Here is a 25,250-nt window from a genome sequence, read left to right on the forward strand (position 1 = left end):
ACAAGAAAGCCCAAGCGAAAAAAGAAAAATAAAAGAGTAATTAATGACAACAACGTCAAATCGATGTAAATGAAGATGACCTACCACCATTGCACTGTTTGAAGAATTCTCACCACGCTCTTAGCACTCCAGAGGGCCGCATACCAATCAACACCTTCAAGAAGGAAAGCGACGATGACGAAGCTACTGCCCACACTAGTCTTACGGTTTCCCCTAGTACGCAAAGGTGTGCGAGGAGAAAGGGTACACCCGATGCCCTTCTAGAAGGAATTGCGGCGCCCGTGGTCTTCACCGTGTTGGTACTGGCCAAACCGACGTGGATTTATCCCGCCCCCAACCAACTGCGCCCCAGACACTCGCTTGGACATGCCCCACCAAACTCATAGCCCACCAACATGCACCACCACGATCTTGTGATCACCTACGCCGTCTCATCGGATGGCCGTGAAAAGCGAGACCAACGGGAACAAGAAGGACCGGTCGGGAGCGACAAACAAAGGAACAATGGCCACGCAGGAGGGAATCGCCTGCACCACCATTGGCGGTAACCATAAGGATGCAACAATTGAAACAAACCAGACCCTTCTGGCCCGGGTGAGCCCAAGGCGGGGTCATGAAGTTTTCATCGCTGCCTTGCACTAAGCGCGCCACCGACTCCGCCGTCCCTAGCTCGACATGCTCCTCCGTCCGCCAAAGATGGCTTAAAATACAATGGTCTAGCCCACCCAGACCTAGATGGGGCCCACAGGGACGAGATCTAGGCGGACGAGCCCAGCCACGAGCCGTCGCTCCACCCCGCAACCAAGCAGTCATGTCGCCGTCGCCACACCTCCCGGAGTTCCGTCGTGCCGGACTACACACCGCCACCGGAACCATTGTTGACCGAGGAGCACCGCCGTCGTCGGGGGATACCCCACACTCCCCTCCATGCGCACACGTAGAATTTGAAACCGACATGAATCTAATCTCTGAAGGGCAACCCACAGGAATAGAGCACTATCCCTGTCTAGAACCCCTATCGGTTCCCACACAGGGATTACATGCCTGACAGGCTACCCTTTATCCCTGTCGGTCCCGAGACCACGGGGAATACCCTGTTTCTGGTAGTGAGGAGTTGGGAATAACCAGCAGGTGAAACATGGCGCAAGTACCTCGCCGCAAGCATTTCAGACAAAAAAGTCACTATTGACTGGATAGGGACTAGGCACCTGTGTATGGATGGGATTTTTTTTTTTTTTTTTTTTTTTTTTGCAGAAAGAGTTCCTCTTTCCTGAACTAGTTTAGTTCTCTAATGGACGAAACTTTAAAGGCATACACTAAATTATTTGCGTTGCCTGCTTTTATTAAATCCTGCTCGCACGATAACACAGCCAATCGCTTTCCACCTTGGTCACAGAGAATTTTGACGCGCGCCGTGTAAACTGTGATGGAGGGAGTTGCAGTCTGATTCCATAATAATTGCTTCAGGAGTCCAAAGCAGAGTCAACTTTAAACCCTCCTCCATGGCTTCTAATTCTGCTTCAGTGGCATCTCTGCAACTTCGGAGCTGGCGACATGCAGCGAAAATGACTTGGCCCTCCTTGTCTCGTAGTACCATTCCAGCACCCGCTGCCCCGTCATGGCCAAAGGCTCCATTCGCATTCAGCGTCCCTGTGTCCGGTGGCGTCACATATTTTTTGGTGGCCATTAGTCAGCGCTCTGTCTGCTTGGAAACCCTGGTCATGCGATATGACCATCTTCCCTTTAGTTAAATGATCCACCGGGAACTGTTTAATCAAGATTAAAGAGGTCATGTAACTGGGGAGGAATCGTCGAGAGCCTTCCACTGATTGTGCTGGTTTCTGGTGTGTGATCTTGTTTTGTATATGACAGATGCGCCACAAAAGCATTAGAGTGGCAGCTCGCTGAGGCCTAGCAGTGGATGGAGCAGCCATTCAGGTCTTGTATGCTTGAGGAGACCATCCTCCAGCAGACTTCATATTTCCTTCATCGCCTGCCACAAGTTCCTCGCGTGTGGGCATATTCTCTTTAATTTTATTTTTTTGAAGTATGATTGTCGTGTGGTGTTTAGTGATCTATCTCACTGTCAGAACCTATTCGATGGCAGCCGTTTACTGAAATTCTTAAAGCTAAGGCTTGACTCTTTGTACTATTATTATGCACATCAGGTAAATGATGTCCAACAGAATGATGGGAGGCACTATAAATTAATCTAGTGATTATTGTAGTTTGAAGAAGTGTTTATGGATCGATCTAGCGAAAATTTGATTGTGGTAAAAAAATGTCAACTACTTTGTCTAGAACACCAAGTTAGCACAAGAAGTTTCTATCATAATGGAAGATATATATGATCGTGCACACGCCACCAAATATGCCCTAAATACTGAAGTATTTAGAGGCTGGCTTCTTAGTTTTTTAGTCAAGTTGAGATGCTCTTAAGCTTTCAACCAATAATACTGAAGTATTGTGTTTAAGCACACGGAGAGGACATGAAAAGTAGCATACGTCTATGGCAGTACTAACAATCTGAGGTATCGAAGCTTGCTCCCAAATCCAAACGAATTCGCCGCCGTCTCCACCAAACGTACTATGGACGTGATTTTATCTTTTCCAGATATACGGCACGAGTATTCTAAAGGAAAATACAGGAACCAGCATGGACATCCCCGAACTAATCAACTGTGTAAAGACTTCGTTCAGAATGTTCCTTCCGCATCGCCTCAACTGCCTCCCTGCAAATGCCAACGAAATGAATTTAGAAATATTACACCTTGTCTGCAATCTGCAAGAACTCAGAAAGACGGAATAAAAACATTTAAAATTTCCTCGTCCGTTAAGTATGGCTACCAATCATTCGTCACATTAAGATTGTTACATTTGAATGAAATATGTAAAGCATATAAAACAAGTTAACGCTAGCATCATGATATCATAAAAGTACAAGGTCCCACGAAAACACCAGTGTAAGAAGGTAAATTAAGCATGCAATCGTCGACAAACTGTGGTGAAGAAATGCAGTACCAAAACGCTTTCTTCATCTCCTTATTTTTAGGATCCAGTTTCACTCCAGCCAAGAATGCATCAGATGCCTCTTCGTAATCCTAAGAATAAGAATATGGAGCAGGATTATATAAAGAGCTCTTTTACGGTGATTGGCACGGAACTTAGGTTCCGTCTAATCAAATCTAGGTTCCGTCTAATCTATTTTTTCGTGACCGTTGATTAAATCGATGATAAATTTTATATAACTTCTATAATGCTACAACAGTTCTAATGGACGTTTCAGAAATTAACTTATAAAATCAGAATCAAAGAAAAACCAAAAGCTCATCAACCAAATCAGAACTCCTCTATACACGACTCGTCCAGGCCTTTTTTACACCAGCGCCCGACGCCGGCGCCGCCGCCCCTCCCCACATCGCTGGATCGCTGGAGGTCACAGATCCCGTCCTCTCCGTCGCAGCTACCGCCCCTCCCTCCATCGAAGGGATCGAGTGGAGAGTCACGGCCCCGTCCTCTCTGTCGCAGCCCCCTCCCCTCCATCACGGGGATCGCCGGCAGAATCACTGACCCACCCCCTCCGTCGCTGGGGGATCGGCCGGAGTGTTGCTGGGATCGCCGGGAGCATCCAGCCCCTACCCCCTACCTGACGAGCGCCGCCCGAGATCACGGCGGACGCGTCTCTGCCTCCTCGTCCACCTCGCCTCCTTCGATCGCCTCGAGATGGTTCTTCATCTGCAAGATCCCAACCCGAATTTCTCTCCTCCGTGGCTCAGTCTGGTGTAACGCCCCCGCTCTCCTCGACGGCGGGATCAGACCTCCAGCCTCAACAGTGGGATCGGAGTGGGCGGCCACCGCCATGCTCGCCTGCGGGATTGGACACCATCGCCTAAACACTGAAGGTCAGTCTACTGTGTGAACTTTGTTAGAGTCAAATTCAGTGTTTTGTACGTCCATCAGTCTCGTGTCTACAACATGGATGAGTCAAATTCAGTGTTTCAAATTTCTATCTCCTAGTGCCTAATCAAGGTGTACCCCTGTCAAAAGAAGTATAATAGAGCTGTATTTCTACATCGCAAATCACAAATGCATTTGTATCACTGTATGCACCTGCTAGCTTATGGTGTTCCGAAATCATACTGCTCTGAAATATCGCATTCAGTTTCAGATATATCATTAACCTGCATACCAGCGAAAATATGTTATTTGCTGCAGTAGGCACACTACAATGGCCTTGGGCAGTAAATTTATCGGCACTCGCATGAAATGGGTCAGCTGTGAAGACCAGACATACAGTGGATCTGCAGTTCAGTTGTATGGCAAATGTAATCTTCCAAAATTGCAGATCATGATTTGTGACCTGATACGGTACCTTCTATTCTCTTCCCTGTCAAAAGGAAAACCATGATGCATCAGATTGTACCAACTATAATACATCCTAGTTTGATAATTGGAGGAGTAATATATATGCAGGAGAGAACCGGACTACAATCATTTTGTCAAAAAAAAAAAATTTGACATTAGCAATGGCAAGTACTCCTACAAAAAAATAAATTTGATCGTCGAGCTATTGTGTCTCAGATTTTTAATACTTGGCGCTATTATGTGATCGCCGAGCTATTATGTCTTAGATATGGGTTAACATTTCAAGTGTGATCGTCGAGCTATTATGTCTCACATTTTTAATACTCAGAGTTTTTCTTTTTGAACTTTAATACTCAGAGTTTTTGGTGCGTCATAAAAGAAATAAATTTGCTGGAGCGTGTTCTTGCTCACACAGATTTCAATTGTTGGATCCTACATCTTAGACTAATATGCTTATGACTATGCATGTATTGTACTTTAGATATATTGCATTGAAGATTTTCCTCTTATACAGGCCAGCGATGTTGGGAACCAGGCAGATTCCAGCACCAGCTGGCGGTCGTGACGGCCGGTGCTCGGATGCCCCATCATCAGGTTTGACTCAGCTCCCACCTGAAACCGTACTATTCATGCTAGTAGTTTGACCTGCTTGTTGCTGTTTTTGCAGAGCCAGTTTGGATTCGATGGTCATGTCAGCCCGCAGCATTACGCTGCTATGGCGCATGGGGTTGATTCCTACCACTTGGCGGCTCGTCATCTGGTACAAGGTGGATCCACTCAGTAGATGTTGTTTCATTAAGCAAGATGACACTCGCGATCTCAACTCAAGTAGCTACGGATAGTGATGCTTATTGCTTTCTTCATTTTTTCTTAATTTTTTTTTCTTCCCCTATATAAGGTGGGTCTTGATGTTGTACAAATGAAATTAATATACAATGTGTGAATATAACTTGGCATTTGCAGTGTTGTTCTCCTACTTGTGACATTTGGTTTCAGCAACTAAAACACGAACAGATCATCCAGGTTTGAGAACAAGCCAAATGAACGGGACTTATAATACTATGTGATAATTTTGAACTTTCAAGTCGTCAGAACGAATATCAGTTGCCAATATCGTGGAAATACCATGTTACATGAGCTTCTTTTAGATAGAAGCATTCTGGACCAAGCAATGTAAGAGGATTAGAAAGATCAAAGAAATAGCATATCCTCAAAGGCTACCTTGTAAGGTGCAAAATCTGGGACAGTGAGTCTTGATGAGTATGCAATCTAGTCAGAGTAGTAGCTAGCTGTGTTATGCTTGCTCTTGTTCAAATCCCGTCTGGCAAAGGAATTTTTGTCATGCAAGAAGCCTGATGGATCTACTCGTCAATGAAACCTGATGGTTTTACTCATAGAAGAAGCCTGATTTTCTTTGCTTTAGTACTTGGTCGTGTTACAAACTAGGCATCTTATACATGCATACCAGCACTTCCAAATCGCCAGAAAACATGAATAATACAAGGACAAATGTCACAAAGCAGACATTTTGTTCTGACTCGAGCAAAGACACATGCGTATTCGTTCACGGCGACAACCTATCTTCATCCAAGCACTTCTGGCCAACATCAAGGTAGCACAAAGTGCCAACAATACCATTCCACAAAACATCGTATGGTTCGAACGTATCCTGGCCAAAAGCATAGAAAGGTATTAAGATTATATAAAAATAAGCGTTTACAATGCAAGGTACGGTATATAAGTTGCCAGAAACAGTTCAAGGAACCATACTTGCCTGTACTGCTTGGCCCGTGACAAATGTGGCAATGGATGCAGCAACAAAAATCAGGGTGGCGCATGCCCAGAATGGCCTATGCCTATTAAAAAAGTTGAGATGAAAAGTTGAGAACTAGCAGGCATATAATCGATGTCTACAATTCCAAAGTAACTAGACTCACGACAAATCAGTGCCTCTGTGAAATCTAAATAACTAAACAGCTATCTGAATTAGTGTTGAACTATTCTGGAGTAGTATGAAGCTACCAAAAGGTACATCCGCCTTATTAAAAGTGCAAGCTTAGCGATCTGTATGATCTTGCTACATGGAAAATGCAGTACTAGATCATTAGTGTGCAGTACAAATTCAGAGATTCATATGATTTGTGACGGCAAGGCAAACTCCGGACATGGGGGAAATAAACAGAGTGAGCGGCGAACTGTTCGGTACAACCTAAGGAGCTATTCAGGTTTGGGTATGTTATATGCAGCGGCAGTTTCAGTGGCCGACAGAAAAAGCAGCCTAGCCAACATCCTGTAAAATCATTAGCATGCCAATGGCGAGTGGTGAATTATTCCGTTTGTTTGCATTTTGAGAAGTAGTATCTCACAGACCACGATTTCAAGCTTTCTGGTGCCATCACTTGATGCAAACAAATGGATGGCAAAGGTTTTTGAGCAGCTCCTCAATGCCTAACTAAATTGACAAAGTGCACACTGAAAACAACTTGTCAGAGAAATGACTACTTTGGGAACTGGAATCAAGAAAAGAGGAAAGAGCTAGAGGAGGAGGACAACCGCTTCTCTTCTCGCCGGTCACGTTAGACGCCGCAGCCGCCGCTCCTCCCCTCTCCGGCCTCTACAAACTTCGCCGCCGCCGCTCCTCCCGTCCTCAGGCGCCCCGACAAGCGCTTCCCGCCGTCCCCTCCCCTTCGTCGCCTTCACCTCCCTCCATCGCGGGGTTCTCCGGGACAGGCCGGTCCCTTCGCCTTCCCCTCCCTCGCGGGGATCGCCGGGGCAGGCCGGTCCGTCCCCTTCCCCTCCCCTCCATTAGATGGCCGGGAGAGATCCGACGCCGCCGCCCCCTCGCTGTCCCCTCCGTCGCGGGGATCGCCGGGACTCCGTCGCTGTACCCTCACTGTCACCTGCGTCGCGGGGATTACCGGTTGTGGAGAGGCTGTGGAGACAGTGAGAGAGACGAGCGGATAGTGAGAGAGCATGAGATATGAGGTGGTTTGATTTTGGTCTACACGGAGCAGATTTAAGATATGTGTAAATATAATGAATTATTTGTTGCTTTAAGATTTGTGTAGACTAATCAGATGCTTCGGCCATTCAAACGGACGTTTGTCTTTTATAATGTTGGTAAATTATATTTGAGGTTTCGGTCCCACAAATTTTGGTTCCGGTCCCGCGGTTCCGGTTCCGTCAATTTGGTTTCGTCTAATTATCACCGTTAGATCGAGGCAGATAGACGGTTATTAAAAATGCCAATCACCCTAAAACTTGTATTATATAAAAGGAAGTGATCTTTAAAGCAGAAGACTAGAAGATCGTTTTTCTCTTTATCTTACCAGGACCAACATGAGGGAAGCTCCTTTCCGATAGTAACCCTTATTCCACTCAGGACGCAGACTTATGCAAGCATTGGCATCAAGCAAAGCGTCATGTGCTTCTCCACACTTTAGATTGCACAGGCTCCTGTTTGAATACAACATTGCATCTGCAGGATCCAGCTTGATTGCCTGCGCCAAACCAAATGTTAAGGGCCAAGAAGCACAACCTGTTATTCCAGAATGAAACAATAATCATGCTCTGCTCTATTGTGTCCAGACCATCTGAGTGACTGATGATTGGTATACAGGTGAACCTAAACTAGCCTCTGAATGGAAACCTAAGTGCCACAGTAAGAATTTTAGAACTAACTGAACATATTTACTAAAACACTCGGAAAAAGGCTTACTAGGCAAACTGAAGCGTCAAATGGAATGTGTTACACAAGAGATGCAGATTTTATCAGTTATATGCTAACCAATTTTATTTGAACAAATAATGACGAACGTGATTACAAAAAACATAAACTTCAAGTCATAGCAGGTTCCTTTTGGTGGAGTATGAAATCCATTTTGGACAAGTCTCCCTTTAACTCTTACTTTTTCCTTTCCACGGCTAAATTCAACAAGATAATTGTATCAAAAATACAGAAAATGAAAATGCTCTCCAAATATTTTTTCAGTAGCAACACTTTTGGATTGCACAACAATATACCTCAGAATAGAATTTTAATGCGGTGGCATAGTTCTTCCCCTCAACTGCTTTTGCACCTTGTGATTTCAGCTGGGCCTTGCTATCTTTCTCACTTGACTTATCCTAAATGATTAAGAAAATTTATGCCGATATATAACACTACGGGAAAAACCGGCGTTGCCGTCCACATTTTCTTTGCCGTGTGTCGCCGCACGGCAAAGCCGTCTTTGCCGTGTGACCGCAGGAAAACGCACGGCAACGCATAGGCATACGGCAAAGAATTGACATAACACACGGCAAAGATATGCAACACGGCAAATGACAGAAAAGCGCACGACAAAGAATAGTTTCACGGCAAAGAGTTAAAGAGGCGCACGGTAAATACGTACTGCACGGCAAACCCATCGCTTTGCCGTGAGCAATGTCAACGATGCACGGCAAACAAAGCCATTGCCGTGCGTTTTGGCCTTTGCCATGCGTAATATGAAATTTTCATTTTTTTAACTTTCTTTTGTATATATTTTAATACTTATCTTTTCTCTTTACATTGGTATTAGTTTTTAGCTAGTGTTACTTAAGACAATGTGTATACCAACGCTTTTACAATACAACAAGTACTCTACATCTTCACCCCCGATATATATATATATATCAGTATTTCGGAGCAACCCACGGCCGAGGAATCTGCTAACTAAGTGTTATCGTCCATTCAAAGTTGATTATATATTACATGTTTGAATGAAAACCGCTACATTTCATCTAAAACCTAGCCTACTAACCGCCCGACGGGCGTTCGACGGCCCCGCCCCGTCGTCGCCTCCCCTTCGCCGCAGCTCCTGTTCCGCGCGAAGCCACTCCATGCGTAGGGTGGTGACCAGACGCCGCTGCTCCAGCAGCGCGTCATCGCATGCCCTCCCATGTTGCGCCGCCTGGAGGGAGAGCTCGACGACACGGCGAATCGGCGCGTCTTCGCGAGCACGGCGTCGTCCTGGAGCTTCTTATCTGACTCGAAGGACTCGACCAACGCTCGTTGTTGATCCGCCGCCTCATCCGAGTGTGGCCCATCGTCGCCGGACCACTCGAAGTCATCGTCGTCCTCCTCCTGCTCCGCCTCATCCTCCTCCGCCTCGTCCTCCTCCTCCTCCTCCATTTGCGCCTCCAGTTGCGCCGCCAACGCATCCTCCCGCGCCCCCCAGGCCGCCTCCATTGCCGCCAGCGCCGCCTCCCGCTACTGACGCTCCTCCGCCGCCTGCCGCTGCTGACGCTCCACCGCCTCCCGCTATCGCTGCTCCATCGCCTTCTGCCATTCACGCATCGAAATCGCGCTCCATGTGCGGGCGTTGCCGCCCGCACGCCACCGCTCGCCCATCTCCTCCGCCCGGCGCCGCCGCGCCTCTTCCGTGGCGGCGTCGAACACCGTACGGTGGTGGTGGAGACGGTGGTGGAGGAGGGAACTGGCTGGCGCCGAGGCGGTTCATCATTACGTAGGGCTGTGCTTGCGGGGGAGAAAGGGGTGCCGGTGGCTGTGGTGGCTGCCATTGAGTCGCGGTGGGCCGGGGGTGGAGGGGGGCTTTTATAGACGCCGGTGTCGCCAGAAGATAGCGTGGGAAGATAGCGCGGGAAGAGGCCATAAGCGGCGGAAAGAAAGCGCAGGAACAAGCGGTGGCGTGCGGACGCCGGCAACGTGTGGAGGCCGCGCAGCACCGACGAGACTTCTCGCCTTCCCCTCCATCGCCTACAAGTATTCCTGTGAAAAAGTCATGCTTAATAGATCATACCTAGCTCATTTGATACGTAGTTGCATGGAAACACCATAGTTGCAAGTGTTTATAGCTAGAAGAATATAAAGAAAAGGAAAGAATGAAAAAAATGAAAAAGGGTTTGCCGAGTGTTTACACACGGCAAAGATAGGCGCGAATTCTGATTGGTTGACAGCTTGTGCCGTGGATCGGTGACATGGCGAAGATCCGTGTATGGCTGGGAAAAATCAACGGACACGATCCGTTCAGCCTCCTACTCACCAACCACACACCACGTCCTGGCCATATCTTATCCTCAAATTGGACCACCCACTCATATCCTTATCCTCAATGAGCGGCTGATGGAGCTAGCTACCATGCTCGCCGCCAGGCATGGTCGGCCTCGAGCAGGCGCGCCGTGCCTCGCCGCCAGGCTCTCCTCCGACTTCCCCATCGTGTACAGGCGCCCTTCCTCGCGCTCGCCCGCCGCCGGTCAAGGGAGCCGCCCCCGTCCCTCCTCCTGCCGGTCAAGGACGCTGTCGCCCTCTGTCGTACGCCGCTGCCAGGCTCTCCTCCGATGTCCCGTTCGTGCGCCGCCGCCAGGCTCTACTCCGAAGTCCCGGTCGTGCGCCGTCGCCATCCCACGAGCTCGCCCAGCTCCCGAATCCCTTGGATGTGGGCGCCGCCGCCGGTCAAAGAAGTGCTCCCATCCCATCTTCCCGCCGGTCGAGGACGCCGCCGCCCTCTATCGTGCGCCGCCGCCAAGCTCTCCTCTGACGTCTCCGTCCTGCGCCGCCGCGCTCCCTCGTGCTGGCCCAGCTTTGGAATCCCTTAGACGTGGATGCCACCGCCGGTCAAGGACGCTGCTCACGTCCCTTCTCCCGCCGGTCGAGGACGGTCGAGGACGTCAGCACCGTCACCATTTTTTTAAATTTAGCAAAACCTCTATGCCGTGCGTCCAGGTAGAGCACACCCGGCAAAGAACTGAATGCACACGGCAAAGGGGGACTCACAGCAAAAGTTGTCCAGCGCACGGCAAGGAAATGGCTCACGGCACAGGCGATCGACGCACGGCAAAGAACACGTGCATGGCAAAGGGTCTTTGCCGTACATAATTGCCAAAACGCACGGCAAAGATTCTTTGCCGTCGTAGACGTTGCCGTCTGATCTTTGCCGTGCGTTGGCGGACGGCAATGCCTTTGCCGTGCAATTTTTGGCCTTTGCCGTGCATTTAGCTCGCACGGCAACGTGCTGTTTTCCCGTAGTGTAATACTCCCTCCGTTAAATTTTATAAGACGTTTTGGCAAAGCCAATTAGTCTTTCCCAAATCGTCTTATAAAAGGGATCAGAGGTCGTAGAAAAGATAGATGCCAAACGGTAGAAATGTGTGGCAATAGCAACTGATGAAGTATTAGTAGAACACAACTAATATGGTTTTCTTCTAACATCAGGGTACATGACTAGACATACTCACCTCCAAACGAATGGGCAGAGCTCTCGACAAATGTAAACGTAAAACTTGGATGAGAATTCTACATAGATATTATTATTCCTGGAATTAATAATTAAAAGTGTATTATTTTAATTATTATTCCTGGAATTAATAATTAAAAGTGTATTATTTTAAAAAAATCGCTAGGTGATCGACATAGATATTCGAGCGCCCGCACCGAACACCCTTCCTCCTCTTCTTCCTTCGAGCTCGAGATTGAATCTTCGACGGTCAGCGCCCAGAAACGCCCTAACCCAGCCCTCTCCGACGAGGCAGACCATGCCGGAGACACTACGGCGGCCGGTAGACTTGGATCGCCGCCGTAGTCGCCCTCGCAGGCGTCCGCCAGCCTAACGGTCATAATTTGTTCCTGGGGTCTCCCATATGCAACTGAGTCCCGTTCCTCTCTCATAATGCAAGAAAGTGGATCATGTGCAAGCAAATAAAATGAAAAATATGAGCTCAATGGTGTTCAGATGGGACATATGATATGCCCATGCTCCAGTGAGCCCAAAAATGCCCCAGTCGCTCCTCTAACCTAGTCGCCGCCTCCTCCTCTCCCGCCCCCCTCCCGGGCGGCGGCGGAGGATCTACCCGCCCCGCTCCGAGCAGCCGCCCCCCGGATCGCCGCACCTCAGCCGCCGCTGCTGCCGGCCCCGGCCTTGGCCTTGGCCCCGGCTTCGGCCCCGGCCCGGCCCCGGCCTCGGCCACAGCGGCGGTGGCGGCGCCCCTTCCGTCGAACGACGAGGGGGAGGAGAGGGTTTCCACGGTGGCGTTCCATGGGAGGTGATGAAGCGCCGGTGGAGGAAGCCGGGCGGCACGGCTACTTGGCCGGGGCCTGATGCTCTCCATCGGTAGCCATGGAGAATTCGATGGAGCGGTGGCGGCCTCCGCCCCGGTGACGGTTCAGCGGTGGTACGCATGATCCGCGCCGCCGTCTTCTTCCCTGGTGATCCGGCAGGAGGGACTGGCGGCGTGGGGCCTGCTGGTCTTGCTTTGTTTTTGGTGGCGGTCCTCGGGTTTCTCGCAAGCGAAGATGAAGATCTACCGGAGGTCAGTTTGCTTTGATCTGGCTGGAGAGATGAGTTCCGGAAAGCTCCGCTGGCGAATGGAACAGTGCATATTTTGCCTGCAGTTTGCTGGATCGGATGGTATTCTGTCGCGCGCACCCATGTTTTTATTCCGACCGTTTGGTTCCGGAGGGAGCGCCGCGAAGCTATATTCTGTGTTGACATCTGGTGACTTTTTGGTCCATGGTGAAGTCAGAAGAAGGAATATCATGAAGGTCGGATTGGTGGACTGACTAAAGGAGGTTCGAGTCAACGTGATGTTGAGGGATCTGTTTCGGGCTTGCAGCAGTGGTATGCATGTGGGGGCGGCAGCACAGGGAAAGTTCGGAGTCTTACCTCTCAGGGTGAAAACCCAAGGTCTGGACTTAACTGGTTGTGCCTGACAATGTTCTTGTTGGAGACATTGTTTTGAGAGTTGGGACTATCTTCAGGGAGAAATCCTAAGACCCGTGGTCGGGCGACGACGGCGCTGGTGCACTGTTTCCTTCTTGGAGGCGTCGCTTTTGGAGAGTCTGTACTTCAGGTGTTGTCACGGTGGTGGTTGTATTGCTGTTGCTATGTCTAGAAGGCTATAGCGGGACTATTATTTTTTAGTTTTCTTTTCTCTTTTTTGGCTGTGTGCATCTGTACTGCCATTAGGGTGGGACGTTGTTGCAGAGGCTGGGTGTAATTGGTATCTTTTGATATTAATATATTCCCTTTATCGAAAAAAAAATGCCCCAGTCAACCAATCACGACATCAAGAACGAAGAGAAATATTTTTTTCTTTTTTTTCGATAAAGGGAATATATTAATATCAAAAGATACCAATTACACCCAGCCTCTGCAACAACGCACCACCCTAATGGTACTACGGACGCACACAGCCAAAAAAAAAGAAAACTAAGAAACAGAAGTCCCGTTACAGTACCTCGAGCCTAACAACAGCAATACATCCACCACCAAGACAACACCTGAAATACAGACTCTTCAAAAACAACGCCTTCAAGAAGGGAACAATGCTCTAACACCATCGTCACCCGATCAAAGATCTTAGGTTTTCACCTTGAAGATAGTCCCCGCTCTCAAAATAATGCCTCCAACAAGGTCATTGTCAGACACAACCAGTTAAGGCCAGACCTTGGGTTTTCACCCTGAAAGGTAGGACTCTGAACATCACCTGTGTTGTCGCCCCCACTTTCATACCGCTGCTGTGAAGCCCGGAACACCAAGCAAGTCACTCAACAGCGCGTAGACTTGAACCTCCCTTAGCTAATCCTCCCATCCGGCCTTAATGAAATTCTCTTCTTCCGACTTTCATCATGGATCTATAGTCACTTGATGTCAACACAGAAAAAGAGCTTCGCGCCGCTCCCTCAACAACCAAACGGTCGAAATAAAAGCATGGGTGCGCGCGATCGAATACCACCCGATCCAGCGAACTCCAGACATAAGATGCACTGTTCCATTCGCCGGCGGAGCCTTCCGGAACTCATCACTCCGACTCGATGAAGATCAACATCTAGAAGGTCTTCGTCTTGGCGCGTGAGGAACCCTAGGACCACCGCCTTTACACAGGCCGAGCCCCCACGCAAACGGCCATCCTCGCCGCCTGTCACACCGAAGATCCGGCAAGACGAACGACCCTGGGGTGCAGGAACTAGCAGGCTACATAGCCGCGATCAGGCCCCGGTCGCGCCGCCACCGGCTGCACTGAGGTCGCCGCCGACAGCAACCACCGAGGAACGCCGCTGCCATAGCGCCTTCTCCGAAACCCTCCACCGACCGATCCACCGCCCTACGCCCGCTCGCGCCGCCGGGAAGACGACCGGTCTAGGCGGGCAGCCTAGACCCACGGCATACCTCCTCCACTTGCAGCCACGAAGGCCCGGTGAAGAGCGCCGCCGCCGCCTGGCCGGGGAACGCCGCCCCGACCACTGCCCGCGTCCGTCTCCGACGACCCAGCCCCAGCCTCATCGAGGAGATGGCCGCCACGTCCACCTCCCCTAGAACCGTTCGATACCAGGGGCTGCCGCCACCGCGGCCGGCGCCGGCGGCAGCGGCGGAGAGGAGGGGATCTGGGGGAGGGAGTGTTTGAGCGACGGGATCTGATCCCCTGGCGGCGCCCTGGGGTTGAGAGGAGGGTTTCCCGCACATATTTTTTTTCTTGGAAAGTGATGTCAGTAGGTGCATTTGCCACACAAAAATGATTTACTACTGAGCCGTGTATTCAAGCCAATGGCATGCTCAAAACTACACTTTCCGTGTAGATTGTCATTAACCTCTCCTTCACGTGCCCATGATAAATAGAAGGTGTGATACTCTTCCAACAAGAAGAGGATAAAGAGCACACGAGCATACGAGTAATTGGCAAAAGAAAGAGCACACCAACAGCCATAGCTTACACCCCGCTCCTTCAGAGAAATGAAAGAAGACTCCGATCCAAGGAGCAAAAGAAAAGGGTGCCAAAACTTCAAGTAGAGTGTAGTAGCAAAGAATAGAGACAAGAGCCAAGATTATGATGATGTGTAGTGCTTCATTAATTCGTTTTCTAGCGCCAAAAAATGGGAATGGGAGGCTACAGAATTTCGGCATGTCACAAGAGATGCCTACGATGCGGTGGCTCGAGTTGCCGAAGCAGACTTGCTAGCAATGGACCGGACAGTCAACATGAATTACCGAGAACATCTTAGAGAGAACGAAGGCACCGATATCTCACTATCGCACCTTGAGTTTGTTGCGCGTTGTCAACCTGTTTAATATTCGCATTTGTTTGCTTCGAAGGTGCAAGCAAGATGGAATTTAGTACTGTGATCAATGCAAAAAGTTCGATATTGAGTAGACGATCTGACTCTCAAATGTTACATCCATAAATGGGTGCCAAAATTGACTGCCCCTTGTGCCATAATTGTGTGCCCGAAACTGAACCAAATTTGGTCCACAAATGTGTCATTGTTCGTTCAGACACAAACAGATCCGAGTTTTTCGTTTGTGTCGGACTGCTGGAGATGCTCTTAGGCACCATCTATGTATTAGATTGGGATCCACTGAGCAACCTTTTGGCTAACAGATTTTACCACTATGCATGTTATAAAAATACATCTTAAAGTAGACCCCATTCCTTAGGAAAGCAGCTAATAGAGTTCTATTGAATATTACTATTTTATCACTTTGTGTACCAAAACTGTATAAGTAATATTATTATATTCCCTATGGGTAACCACACTTGCGGGTTACCCATAAGAGTTGCTGCAGAACTTATGAATATGCTCCACTATGTATATGGTCATTTAAAAGTACTATATTTTGCTTGTCGACATCCTTGTGGATAATATAGTGGATGCACTTAGGTGAAAGCCTAGAGTGACCTCAGTCAGAGACAATGACGCCCTTAAACAAGAAAATAGCATAAAACCACCATAATTTAGGCTAGTGCTTAAGAACATAAAATATTCAAGATTTTTTTAAAAATCACCATCCGTCCCTCTAATTGTTGCAGATAGCACTGACCCAACGATTTGGTCCATTTGACACTAACTTTGATGGGTGGGCCACCCGCAGGCTGATGTGGCTATCATTTTTTTTTTGCAAAAAAACACCTCCATAAATTGTATCTGCGAATTATATGTCCTATCAGAAAAATCCCAAATCCCTTGCCCTCGATCCGAAGACCACGGCCAACGCGATAGCCACCACATCTTGACCTCTACGAGCTGACACGTCAGCCTAGGTGTACAAAGTGATTAAGCTTGCTGAAAAAAGAATACTTTCATTTGCTGATATTTAAGACTGCTCATAGTGGAGAGTAACTTAGACTAGTAACATATGTCATGTTACTAGTCTAAGTTACTACCTCCATAGTGGGTAGTAACTTAGATGTGGTGTCATGCAATATGCATTAATTATGTTATAGACTCATATTGCTTTGAGATGTGTGATGTTATGGTAACATAGCTAGTTACCACCCCACTCTCTTTCTTCATTTATTGATATGCCATGTCACCAAAATGTCTTGATATGTGTGATGTTACCACCTATGTTACCCCCACTATGAGCAGTCTAACAGACTAATCTACTTTACTTCTGATAATTCATTTCAGTGGTCCTAGCTAGCTACTACTCCAAAAAGAGTACCTTTTATGCTCGATAAAGAGAACATGAGACACAAGATTCTAGCAAGCTCCAATGAGAGAAAATGCAGGCCCCAAACACTGAATACAGTTAGGCGAGAACTCCGACTAGACATTCTAAAGAAGTTAACCAAATGTGACAGTGCTACGCCATGAGCTACTTATGACGCCAAACCCTATAAGAAAGTTTTCTGCATATGTGCGGGCATGCCATTGCTTGCCAGGTCTCAAAGTCCAATGCCTCTAAATGGGAATGAGAGGATTTGGGAATAACCAGCAGGTGAAACATGGCACATGTGCCTCGCCGCAAGCATTTCAGACCGAATCTTCTGCGAGCTGGCGCGACCTAACCTGCACTTGCTCGTGATTAAGCCGACCAAAAAGTCACCGTTGGCAAATCAGGGTGGATAGGGACAAGGCACCTGTACGGAGGGAAATGCACAACTGTATGTCTTCTTTTCAATTAAGATATGCTTAGCATGGTTGTCGCGTGGTATTTAGTGATCTATCTCACTATCAGAACCTATTCGATCGTGGCCGTTTATTGGAAGTCTTAAAGCCAAGGCTTGATTGTTTGTATTATTATGCACATCAGGTAAATGATGTCCAACAGGAATGATGGGAGGCACTGGAAATTAATCTAGTGATTATTGTAGTTTGAAAAAAGTGTTCATGGATCTAGCGAAAACTTGATCGTGGTAAAAAATCGTAACTACTTTGGCTAGAACACCAAGCTAGCATAAGAAGTTTCTACCATAATGGATGATATACATGATCGTGCCCACGCCACCGAACATGCCCTAAATACTGAAGTATTTAGAGGCCAGCTTCTTACTTTTTTTGTCCAGTTGAGATGCTCTTTAAGCTTTCAACCAATACTGAAGTATTGTGTTTAAGCACACGGAGAGGACATGAAAAGTAGCATACGTCTATGGCAGTACTAACAATCCGAGGTATCGAAACTTGGTCCGAATCCCAACGAATTTGCCGCCGTGTCCACCAAACGTACTATGGATGTGTTTTTATCTTTTCCAGATATACACAACGAGAATTCTGAAGGAAAATACAGGAACCTGAACCAGCATGGACATCCCCGAACTAATCAACTGTGTTAAGACTTGGTTCAGAATGTTCCTTCCGCATCGCCTTAAGTGCCTCCCTGCAAATGCCAACGAAATGAATTTAGAGATATTACACCATGTCTGCAATCTGCAAGAACTCAGAAAGACGGAACAAAAACATTTTAAATTTCCTCGTCCGTTAAGTATGGCTACCAATCATTCGTGACATTAAGATTGTTACATTTGCATGAAATATTTACAACATATAAAACAAGTTAGCATTAGCACTGTGATAACATAAAAGTACCAAGGTCCTACGAAAACACCAGTGTAAGAAGGTAAATTAAGCATGCAACCGTTTACAAACTGTGGTGAAGAAATGCAGTACCAAAACGCTTGCTGCATCTCCTTATTTTTGGATCCAGTTTCACTCCAGCCAAGAATGCATCAGATGCCTCTTTGTAATCCTAAGAATAAGAATATAGAGCAGGATTATTTAAAAGGAAGTGATCTTTAAAAAAGAAGACTAGAAGATTGTTGTTCTTTATCATACCAGGAGCAACATGAGGGCAGCTCCTTTCCGATAGTAACCCTTATGCCACTCAGGCCGCAGACTTATGCAAGCATTGGCATCAAGCAAAGCGTCATGTGCTTCTCCACAATTTAGATGGCACAGGCTTCTGTTTGAATACAACACTGCATCTGCAGGATCCAGCTTGATTGCCTGCACCAAACCAAATGTTAAGGGCCAAGAAACACAACCTGTTATTCCAGAATAAAACAATAATTATGCTCTACTCCATTGTGTCCAGACCATCTGAGTGGAGTTACAGGTGAATCTAAACTAGCCTTTGAATGGAAACCTAAGTGCCACTGTTAAAATTTTATAACTAACTGAACATAAAAACACTCGTAAAAAGGCTTACTTGGCAAACTGATGCGTCAAATGGAATGTGTTACACAAGAGATGCAGATAGATGCAGATTTAATCAGTTATATGCTAAACAATTTTATTTAAACAAATAATGATGAACGTGATTACAAAAAACATAAACTTTGATGGTTTTGGCCCAAGGAGGAAGAAGACTCACACACAGTGGATACAATGAACACACAGAGAACTTTTCTGCACACGCACTTGTGCTCTTTTCTCTTGTTCTCCTCAACTGACACAACTGAGATTACAAGGCTTTTATAACACAACACACGCACACACGTTCAGGCCTAACAGCCTGATCCTCTAATTCCGCACCACTACTCGCACTAGCACGCACAGTATCTTGAGTCACTTCCAAGTCTCTCTAGATCAGCTCACTCGGCGCATGCCCGCAACTACTGCGCCCGCTTCTGTCTCCACTAATCTTCTCTGACTTGGTCACTTGAACTCCTCACAGCACTGGCTCATGCCGTTACCACACCCATGCAGATCAGATCAACTAACGGCACAAACACATACTAATGCCGTTGTTGCGTACTACTCACTAATCTACATGGACTTATTACTAATCAGCTAACACACTAAAGCTTGCATGTACACAACTGAACCATAGTGCACTGCCGCAGCTGATAATGCTAGCTAGGACGACTCGACTACATGCATGGCAGAAACTCAAACAGGATCAACGCCTAAACAACAAGGTTAACTCCAACAAACTTCAAGTCAAAACAGATGAATGAAACATAACAGGATCCTTTTGGTGGAGTACTGGATTGTGAAATTCATTTTGGACCAGTCTCCCTTTAATTTCTTACTTCTTTCTCATCACGGCTAAATTCAACGAGATAATGATGTATCAAAATACAGAAAATGAAAATACTCTCCAATCTTTTTCAGTAACAACAATTTTGGATTGCACAACAATATACCTCAGTATAGAATTTTAATGTGGTGACATAGTTCTTCCCCTCAACTGCTTTTGCACCTTGTGATTTCAGCTGGGCCTTGCTATCTTTGTCATTTGACTTATCCTAAATGATTAAGAAAACTTATGCCAATATATAATACTCCCTCCGTTATTTTTTATAAGACGTTTTGGCAAAGCCAATTAGTCTTTCCCAAACCGTCTTAGAAAAGGGAACAGAGGCCGTAGAAAAGATAGATGTCAAGCAGTACAAATGTGGGAATATCAACTGACGAAGCAGTAGAAACGTGGGAATATCAACGTAAAACTTGGATGAGAATTCTACATCCTTTTCCTAGGCCTTTCCCTTTGTTCCTGAAGAAAGCAAGATTATGACTCCTAAAAGGCCTCCTGCGAGAGGTCTTAAGCAGAAGAAATCCAAAACAACTTTAACCTCATGGGTGGAGTTCATAGCACCTATTTTATGGATACAACTACTGGGGCCTAGAATCCCATTTGCTCCTATTCTCTTTGTATCACCTCACATATAAAAGCATTAAAACAACATGCACTGAAGCAACATTATAAACAAATTATGGTTTCTGTTTGCTCTGAGAGATTGAACACATAGCATTCATCACCCCCAACAAGTTTATCCAACAAGTGCCGAGCATAACAACAATGACGTTAGGATATATCAAGTATCAAGGTTTATGAACTAACATGACTTACTTAAGAAAATACACTCACATGGTTTACTGGAAGATTAGCATTTCTGCTAACCTCCAACAAGTACTCAACACAACTAGTTAAGCCTTTGAAAGTTGCTATCGCCAGTGGAGTCTCAGGGTTTGTACAATTGACATCAGCACCAGCCTATGTATGAACATATAGAAAACAAACATATGCACATTACAAATAATATTTTTTTACACGAGATCCTCTCCAGCAACAAAAATAATAGAGAAAATGAACTGGGTATCAAACCTCGACAAGAAGTTTCACACACTTTAAGCAAGTGGATTCACTCATTCTTTCAGGAGCACCATATAGAGTTAAAGTCAGGGGTGTATGAAAGAAAACAAAGGAACCGTTTTGCCCCTCCTCTCTCTCCCAGGCGGCGGGCAGCCAGATCCCATCTCCACCGGCGTGAGATCTGGGCCCCTCTCCCTCCGCTTGCCGCTCCGGCGGCAGGAGGGGGAGGGGACCTCGTTTCTCCTCCGTTTTGTAGTTAGGGCTTGTCTGCTGTGGTGCGTCGTTGGGGTGGTGGGAGCGGCGCCCGGGCAAATAAATCTGCCACAACTCCACTCCCACACCGGCGGCGACCTTCACGGCGGCGTCTCGGAGTTGTTGGCAAAGTGTGCTTGTCGATCTTTTAGGTCGGCAGCTTGGTCTTCTCGTCGTTCTTCAGATCTGGCGAGATCTGTTTCTCGACGTGTCGCTGGCGTTTGTCGTTGTCCACGACGACGCTGGGGGCCGGGGCGAGGTGGTTCTTCTGGAGCGAAGATGTTGGTCCGGAGGTGGTGGATATGCCGTTCTTCTCCGACTTCGTCGATGGGAGGCGGCGTATCTTGGTCCAAGACAGCACGGGGACGTCCCCCGGTCGACGTGCCACAGCGACATGTGCCTCGCTGCTTGCAGCAGGCCTGTTCATCGACTCACAAAGCCTCTTTGGCGATGGTGTTTTTTTGGATCTTGCAATGGTGGAGGCTCGGCGTCTCTTCTTGCGTTCGTCTCGGCGGCGGTGGATTTAGACGGCGGCCGCTGGCTATGGTGGTTGCAGGAAACTCTAAGGATCGTTTTGTATTTCTCGATCTTTTAGGATTTTATCTGCAAATTCAGGATAATCATTTTATCCCGGTTTGTCTTTTAGTTTCCACATATGTTGCTTTTTGTAACTTGGTTTTCGATTAATGAAATATGTGGTTGCTCTCAAAAAAAAAAAAAAAGTCAGGGGTGTACCAAAATCCCATGAGACCTTGTTTGGCTGCAATAGTTTTGAAAATAGTCACTCACAAGTTCCCATGTAGAATTAACATACTTATATAAATTAAGAAGTAAAGATAAAAATATATCATGACCTGTTGAGCTTTAGAAAGGGCACGTGCCACTATAAATTTGGCAAATGAAAAAAAAACATTTATGAATTCCTATTCGTAAACCTTGAAAAGATTCTCCATCGATTTGTACATAAAAATCATATTTCAAGGTTTCTGGCATTATCAGAATAAAAGTATGGCACTTCGGACAAAAAATAAGATGCACAAAATGTACGGTGTCGCCATCCAATTTGACTACTTGAGAATAGAAACAAATATATGCCACGCATGATAAACATCCCCGCATGACTTTGAACCAGTAGTAGTCAGAAACATAAAAGATAAATGATGGAAGACCAACAAGCAGGACATTTGTACATGTTAAAAACTTGAGAAAAATAGCAAAGAAAGCAAGTATGAAGTACACTAGACCATGTTTGGTATGCATTCGGCATCAGCTTATGATGGTGCTAAGTCCCCCAGAAAGGATGCAGCTGCGGCGCAAGTACAATACTAAACCGAGATTGTGTAAAAGAATCAATGAAATTAGACGATGCTGAGCAATATCAAATTAAACCTTGAACTATGCACAAAAAAAAAAGGCTAAACTCAAGTGAAAGAACATCATTTACTAATTACATCTGCATTATTCTCTAACAAAATCTTCATAACACTGAACTTCCCACGAACACCAGCAGCAACTAGAGGAGCCCCGTAAAAAGAAGATGCATCAACACTAGCTCCTTTCGATAGCAAAAGCCGTGCTATTTCATCATGCCCTAGACAGAAAATATATGTAATTATTATAGAACGAAATACGAAATAAAATCCTAGTTATGTGTATGTTGGATAACCATCATTCCTGTATAGTCACGAATCTTGTGTGTACAATTAATGTAGTGTCAAGTAAAACAATTTATTCAGTAAAAGAAGGCAGCCATTGCAGTTTCGAGTCGATCTGTCATGTTAGAATACACAAACTGGTCAACAAATAGTTTTCACTCACGATAAAAGTTCATTTGTGCAAGTATACCAAATGTTATGTAGCACAACCTCCACTTATTTATTATCACCTCTCCCTGTTTATGTGAGCTGCAGCGCAATCATAAACACAATATAGGGAGGGCCAAACCTCATAACATATTTGGAATACAATTTGGGAGTGAAAAAATAGGATAGAATGTGCTAACTACTCCCGGCCTCCTTGCCACAATGTAGTGCATATAAGATCTAATAAGAAGTCAAAAAAGGTAAAAAGTTTGACCGAGTTTATTGAGAAAACTATCTATATCTACAATACCAAATGTATACCATAAGAAAATATACATCATGATTAATCTAATGGTATTGATTTGATCATTTAAATATTGATATTTTATCTACATACTTGGTCAAACTTTACATTGTTTGACTTTCCAAAAAACTTATATGCACTATTTTTTGGCAAGGAGGGAGTACGTTTTTCTGTATAGCGGAAGTTGGTAATTCTTTGTTATGAGAGTTCCAAATATATACATGAATGTAGACATGGCACCTGCTTCTGCTGCCTCATGCAGAGGAGTTGTGCCTCTAGAGGAGTTCTTCTTATTTGGATTAGCACCTTTGTCAAGAAAATACCTTGCAGCAATCACTTGCCCATGTGCCGCTGCAAAAGCCAAAGGTGTGATACCTGCCAAGAGGATCACAAAATCAGTTTAATGAAACATCAACACCTTACATATTGTGAAAAAACATAAAAGGCCCACTTCAACATACTTAGGGATGTATGTAATACTAAATTTTGAGAACGTCAAAATTGATGAAGTGCAGAAAAATTGGAGGAGCGAAAAATTATGAAAAGTAAGTACAGAAACAGGTGGAATAAATGGTGCTTACAATAAGAAAAAAATCTTTTGATATAACGGAATGTATCACCTGTTGCTACAGGCTTATATATGTTTATTATGAATATTAAAATAAATATCAATATCAACATCCTTTCAGGTTTTTAACTGAATCTGTTATACAACGCCTTTGCTCTATACTAAATCAGCAGAAAAACGCCTACCATCTACTTACAAAAATAACGCATAGATGACTAACAAAGAGTCAGATTTAGAGTTGGGATTGATATGCAAATTTTGAGAAAAGGTTTCCATTAGGACTGACAGACAAATTTTGAAAAGTTATAACATATCCAGTCTACACAATAAATCAATAGAGTACAAGAAAACAAAGGTACAGTGCTGAAAAAATAATGAAATGCCTGCGAATATAATACCAATAATTCACATCTGATCTAAGAAAATCATCATGCACAATATTACTCCCTCTGTTCCATTTAGGTGTCGCAACTTTGTACTAAATCAGAGGCAACTAATATGGAACGGAGGGAGTACCATACTATTTTGCATTGAATCCCACAAACAAAACTCACGAGTAAACATGAAATAACTTAATATAGAGTTGGAAAGAGCGCATGTACCGGAACCATGATTAATAGCTTCAAAATCTACATCAAATCCGAGCTGCTCCACCAAGTACTTGCAGACCGCCATATTACCCGAGCCTGCCACCGAATGCAATGGCCCACAGCCCTCCATCCTCAGAGAGGGGAGTGACGCCCTGTCATCCTCGTCCAAGCTATCCACCACGGCTTCAGGGCCCAATTTTGAAAAGAAGAATGGTGAGATGCAAACTCGCACACATTTCAGTTTCCACCAAAGATTGATGCACAAAAATAAATCAAAGTACTCGGGCATCAGAGGGTAAATGCTACTCCCTCCGTCCCCACAATATAAAACGTTTTAGCAAGCTATTTTAGCTCACCAAAACAGTACAGTATACTATTACGAAAGCTGTTAGATGTATATATCTGTATATTGTAGTTTCCCCATATGTTAGGGGCTTTCTGCATATGTGCACCTGTACATGTACTATATATTGTGGCATTTGGCCCCCTGGTAATACAACAAGCATATTGTCATAACATGGTATCAGAGCGAAAATCGATTCTAGTTCCCGGCCGAAGTTGCTTGTTCCCGGCCGAAGTTACTCCTTGATCTCCTCTTCTCCACGCTCCTCGATCCCGCTCGCCAAGACTGCCCGACGCCCTCTCCTCCGACGCCCTCGATCTCCTTGTTCTCCATCGCCAGGACGCCCTCGCTCTCCATCGCTAGGGCGGGTTTGGCCGGGTCTTCGCCGTGAAGCGCCCAGGACCCGACGCCCTCTGCTCTCTTCGCCCCGCTCGAAGGTTTGGCCGGGTCATCGCCGTGAAGCGCCCAGGACCTGACGCCCTCTGCTCTCCTCGCCCCGCTCGATCCCATCGCCAGGACGCCAGACGCCCCGCTCGATCCCGTTTCGGATCTTCCTCGCGCCAGGCCTCCTCCGCCCCACTCGCGCCAGGCCTCGTCCTTGGCCCGCTCTGCTCTCTGTGATCCTGCAGGCCCGGCCCGCTCTTCCGATCTGCTCTCTGCCCCGCCTTCCGCCTCTCTGCTCCTGATTCGCGCCGCCGGCTCCCGATCTGCGCCGCCGGCCTTGTGCAGATCGTCTC

At 46.3% G+C, this 25,250-nt stretch overlaps 1 protein-coding gene and 1 pseudogene across 1 annotated transcript; one reads left to right on the forward strand and one right to left on the reverse strand.

Annotated features, from left to right (window-relative positions):
* Positions 1 to 438: 438 nt before the first annotated feature.
* LOC127293483 (uncharacterized) lies at positions 439 to 5,341 on the forward strand. Its single transcript, XM_071829093.1, has 4 exons — positions 439 to 594; positions 3,287 to 3,902; positions 4,880 to 4,959; positions 5,033 to 5,341. The coding sequence occupies exons 1-4, from the start codon at positions 439 to 441 to the stop codon at positions 5,147 to 5,149; spliced, it is 969 nt and encodes a 322-aa protein (XP_071685194.1). The 3' UTR covers positions 5,150 to 5,341.
* A 12,387-nt stretch (positions 5,342 to 17,728) lies between these two features.
* LOC127293481 (uncharacterized) lies at positions 17,729 to 20,750 on the reverse strand (annotated as a pseudogene).
* Between the last annotated feature and the right edge of the window lie 4,500 nt (positions 20,751 to 25,250).

The sequence above is a fragment of the Lolium perenne genome, chromosome 4, assembly GCF_019359855.2.
Source record: "Lolium perenne isolate Kyuss_39 chromosome 4, Kyuss_2.0, whole genome shotgun sequence".
Taxonomy (NCBI): Eukaryota; Viridiplantae; Streptophyta; class Magnoliopsida; order Poales; family Poaceae; genus Lolium; species Lolium perenne.

What these genes read in the sequence shown, in the direction of transcription:
- LOC127293483 (XM_071829093.1), top strand. Translation starts at nt 439, where the DNA reads ATGGCCGTGAAAAGCGAGACCAACGGGAACAAGAAGGACCGGTCGGGA. An exon ending in ACCAGACCCTTCTGGCCCGG is followed by an intron (nt 595 to 3,286) that starts GTGAGCCCAAGG and finishes TGGACGTTTCAG; the next exon opens with AAATTAACTTATAAAATCAG. An exon ending in CCATCGCCTAAACACTGAAG is followed by an intron (nt 3,903 to 4,879) that starts GTCAGTCTACTG and finishes CCTCTTATACAG; the next exon opens with GCCAGCGATGTTGGGAACCA.